Here is a 4,876-nt window from a genome sequence, read left to right on the forward strand (position 1 = left end):
TCTCCCTTTGCGCCGCTCCCCCCTGCCTTCAGAATATGGGCCATACGACCACAATAATTCTGCTCCCGGGGGACTGCTATCACTGGGGAGGATGAGACACCCGGACTTATGGAAAATTGTTGTGGCCATGAGAGATGTTAAAGCTAATTCATCTCTTTTCCCTGGCTTCCCCACGGGCCCATTGACATTTCAAATTCAGGCATGTCTTTCCCCACCGTTTCTGTTTGTGGTGGGGGACGGGTCCATGGTGCCCGAGGTTAAGGCCAATAGAACCCTTTACAAAATAACTTGTGAGGAATGTTATCTCACCAACTGTTTGCCTTTACCCAGCGCCCCAAATCCAACAAAGAAGGTTTTCCTAGCCATGCAGCCCCCTTATCTAATGATGCCTGTAGAGGTGGGGGGGCCCTGGTATAGAGATTATGGCTACCAATTTGCACAAGAACTGGAAGGCCTACTTAGTCGGAGACGACGCTTCCTGGGCCTCCTGATAGCCGGCATCACTGCCTTGGTGTCTTTGATAGCATCAGCTACTGTCTCCACGGTGGCACTGTCCCAGGGCATACATACTGCCGCTCATGTAAATAGCTTGGCTCATAATGTCTCCCAGACCCTCGCTACACAAGGAAGTATAGATAGAAAAATTTTGGCTCGCCTAGATGGTTTAGAGCAGGCGGTCGAATATTTGGGCACCCAATATTCATTGTTACATACTCGTTTGTCCTTTGTGTGCCACGGAGGGTATGGTTCCATTTGTGTGACCCCCCTGAAAGCTGACAATGTCTCCTGGGAAACGGTGCAGAGGCACTTGCAAGGTATCTGGCATGAGACAAATGTAAGCCTAGATCTGTTTCAATTGCAAGAACAAATAAACAATATAGCCTCCTCCTATCTGCATGTAGTCACCCCCAGAGACATGGCACAATCCTTTCTACAAAAGCTACAGGGGTTTAACCCCTTTAATATCCTCCAACATTCCTTTTGGATTATGTGTGCTCTGGTTGTAGGGGTAACCTTATTACTCTGCTTATGGTGTGCTTGGAGTCGCTGTCTGTTTACTTTCATGGCTAGTACCCAAGCAAATGTACACATGTTGCGTTTAAAGATAAAAGGGGGATATGTCGGGAGCCATGAGCAACAAAGGGGTTAATCGGGTAGAGCAAAGGCTCCCTGATCCCTTTGAACCATGGCCACCTAACTGCCCCCATACAAGAACATGTTGTACTGGCTAGCCTGAGTTGTTTATAGGCCAAGAAAACCACAGTGTTACTGATAGACCCTGAAAGATAGCGCACCTGGCCCTTTAAAGGCATAACGCGTAAACAAAACTGGGAAGAAACTATGCCCTTGAGGAATCTGGCCTTGAATTAGAAACACGGGACGGAGCCAGGAGAAGGGCAGGGAGGAACCTGTGGAACTTGTTTATGTCTTATTGTTATGTAACCTAAGCCTATATAAAGTGTGTGAGAAAGAATAAAGTTGTTGCTCGCGGCATCCCCGTGGGCAACCCTCCTGTTCCCATACTTTTATGTTTCATTCTCTTACCCTCACCCCTGTTCGACCTTGCACGCGGGCCGTGGCAAGTGGCGCCCGAACAGGGACCTGAGCACATGAAAGAGGATCCTGGACACTGACGTCGCAAGCATTCAGGTAAGAGAACCGGTCGTTTAACCGGCACGACAGGAGTAAGAAATTATGGGACAAAGTCAATCCGCTAGTCATGCATATTTTCTGCGGACCCTGCAGATTTTATTGGCAGAGAGAGGGCATAAGGTGTCTTCCTCCACACTGCAGGAATTTTTCAGGAACATAAAAGATTTGTGCCCTTGGTTCCCACTAGAAGGAACAACAAACCCAGAGGATTGGAGACGGGTGGGCCAAGAGATGAAAAACCAAATAAAGTTGCGGGGCTCCGGTGCCTTGCCGCCCAATACAATGGGCCTTTGGTCTCATATTTGTGAAATCCTGGAGCCACAACAAAAAATTGAGCTGATATCTTTAAAATCATGGGTTGAAGATGAGGAAAAAGATCTTATTAAAGTACCCCTGACTCCCACTGGGGTATCCTCTTTTGAGATTCTGGGCGATGATGCTAACATACCCACCCAGGATCCTTTCCCTCCTCCACCACCTCCTATACCCTTGGCGGGGAAAGCCCCTAAGGCTCAGAGTGGTGGGGATGAATTTGGCGATGATGATGTTTATCTCGATGATGACCCCATTCTGACTATGCCCACATCGTTGAAATCGGTCCTGCCTGCAGTCACAACCTCTGGTCAAGGGATTAATTCCGTGACTAAGTGCACTCAAACTAGCACGCTGCAGGCTTTTCCCATTATGACCAATCAACAGAGCGCTGCCAAGTCCTCTGTATCCAACATTAGCCCTTTACAGAGAACTTTACTAACAGCGCAGCAAGCGGGAGAGGACGTGGGAGAGTTTAATGCCTACCCAGTAACCTTACAGGGAGGCCAACGGACATATACTGCCTTAAATTTTAAAATGTTAAAAGACTTAAAGGCTGCCTGTAATCAATACGGGGCCACTGCTCCCTTTACCCTATCCATGATAGAGAACCTTACCAGAGAAGCTCTTTGCCCGGGAGATTGGAAGGTTGTTGCCCGGGCTTGCCTTAATGGGGGAGATTATTTGTTGTGGAAGGCCGAATTCGAGGAAAAGTGTAACACTCTGGCTATCTATAACAGAAGGACCCAAATCCCTGTCTCATATGAGATGTTGGCTGGTACTGGAGCTTATTATGAAGTGGGTAACCAAATACATTTCCCTGAGATTGCCTATGTTCAAATCAATGAGGCTGTTTTGACTGCATGGAAAAAGTTACCGACCACTGGCACAAGGACAGAGGAATTATCTAAAATAAGACAGGGGCCCGATGAACGCTATCAAGACTTTGTTTCACGGCTTTTGCAAGCCGTAAGTAGAATTGTTGTAGACGGAGAGGCAGGAACTATTATAGTGAAGCAGCTAGCCTTTGAGAATGCCAATTCAGCATGCCAGGCGGCTATAAGGCCTTGGAAGTCCACGGGCACCCTTGAGGATTTTTTTTTGCGGCTGTGTGCAGACATTGGTCCCAGTTATGTACAAGGGGTGACTTTAGCAGCAGCCCTTCGAGGAATTCCTCCGCAGCAGCTACATACACAACTTCTTAAAAAACAAAAGGGAAAGTTCCCAATGAATTCTAAAGCTCGCATGCCCTGCTTTCTATGCGGGGAACTTGGACACTTTCGTAATGAGTGCCCTAAGGGCTCAAGACAAGCCCCATCTTTCAACTTTCCCTCGGGGAACCCCCCTAATAAGCCACAGCCACCTTCTGTGTGTCCCAGGTGTATGCGGGGACGGCACTGGGCCAATGAGTGTCGATCAAAAACTGACCGCCTTGGCCGCCCCCTGCAGCAGGGAAACTCCCAACGGGGCTTCCCGCAGCCCCACCAAACAATAGCGGCAATGCTCTCCCCCCCATCTCTGAGGTCAGAGCCAACACGGCAGACCTCCCTGGGATTGAATCCCTTCACCGAGGCACCCCAGCCAGTGCAGGATTAGATCTGGCCCCAAACAGCTCTGTTTATTTAGAAGCTGGCATGCCCCCTCAACCAATAAGTACAGGAATATGGGGACCTCTCCCCCCAAACACATGGGGCTTATTATTAAGTAGATCTAGTTGGACCCTGAAGGGCTTAATAGTATATCCAGAATTTTGTGCAAATTTTCACATCACTCATACAACAGGTATTCCTTAAAATTCTCAAGGTCAGGCCATTGTCGAAAGAGCCCATTCCACCCTCAAAATGTATCTCAAAAAACTAAAAGAGGGGGAAATACTACAGGGGAAAATAAAATATTCACCTCACTTACACCTTTCATTAGTACTCTTTGTTTTAAATTTTTTGAATGTTGACTCGGTTGGCCGCACTGCCGCCGAACGTTTTTGGCAGCCTGAGCAGGCTCCCCTCCTCTATGCAAAGTGGCGTGACCCCGCCACCGCGGAGTGGAGGGGACCTGACCCGGTCCTACGCCAGGGCCGAGGATGCGCTTGTGTCTTTCCCCAGGATGAGGAGACGCCACGCTGGCTCCCGCTCCGATGCGTCCGCATTGTCCGTGATGGTTTGCAGAATGAGGCGGCTCCAGATCCGCTCCGGGAGGACGAGGAGACGCCCCGCCTTGGATCAGAGGAAAATAATATGCGGAGGCATCAAAGCCCTGACTGCTCGAGCTGAGGCCACCGTGCGTGAGTCGGGCCAGCCAGTCACGGCTGTTGCCCTTTTCCTTGCCATGCTATCACTTTTAACCCTTGACTCTGCCCAGGCCTCTCCTTACTGGGCTTTTGTCCCGGATCCTCCTACCGCGAGGGCGGTCACCTGGAAGGATCCCTCACCTACGGTGTTTACTAACTTCACAGACATTTTTGATGGGCCTGAGATTTCCGGCCTCACTCATGCTGTGGCGCCTTTTAACTGGACCAGCCTGGCTTCTGCCCCCCCCATTTGTTTCCAGGCCATCGATGGCCCTGAGGCGCCCCATTATGGATGCGTGGTCACTTCACCAGTCTCCCGAAGAATCCGCTCTTGGTTTGGAACTGAGCCACCCGGAGGAGACACTTTGACACCTCATGTAATGGTGGAGAATTGGGACATCAACGAGGTTGTCCTTCAACATCGACGGCCCCTGCCTGTTGGCCGTTTCGGACCCGCTTCCAGATCCCTTGAGACCCCATACCTTGACTATCCCCTCTGCAAATCTGACCTAACATGGAAAACCTATGGACCCTCTTGGAAAACCTGCGTTCATCACAACCTAGAGATTGTGACTCCCCATGGCATACCTGACACTTATATAATTGACTGGTCAAAAGACGGGG

General features: G+C 49.8%; 1 protein-coding gene across 4 annotated transcripts in view; it reads left to right on the forward strand.

Annotated features, from left to right (window-relative positions):
• Positions 1 to 4,202, forward strand: part of LOC141372154 (endogenous retrovirus group K member 13-1 Env polyprotein-like) — a 9,082-nt gene extending 4,880 nt beyond the window's left edge. For 2 of the 4 annotated variants that reach the window (XR_012377463.1, XR_012377465.1), the window contains exons 2-3: positions 1 to 1,650; positions 4,068 to 4,179. The exon at positions 1 to 1,650 is cut by the window's left edge. Coding sequence is in view for 1 of the 4 variants with exons in the window: in XM_073890664.1 (XP_073746765.1) it covers positions 1 to 1,150 (1,150 nt within the window). In the remaining 3 variants the exon portion in view is untranslated. Of the gene's footprint in view, positions 2,068 to 4,067 lie in introns of those variants that run through there. The other 2 variants (XR_012377464.1, XM_073890664.1) reach the window with 2 other exon arrangements.
• The last annotated feature ends 674 nt before the right edge of the window (positions 4,203 to 4,876 follow it).

This window comes from Callorhinus ursinus, unplaced genomic scaffold, assembly GCF_003265705.2.
Source record: "Callorhinus ursinus isolate GAN/ISIS: 27379988/994484 unplaced genomic scaffold, GSC_fseal_2.0 scaffold1770, whole genome shotgun sequence".
NCBI lineage: Eukaryota > Metazoa > Chordata > Mammalia > Carnivora > Otariidae > Callorhinus > Callorhinus ursinus.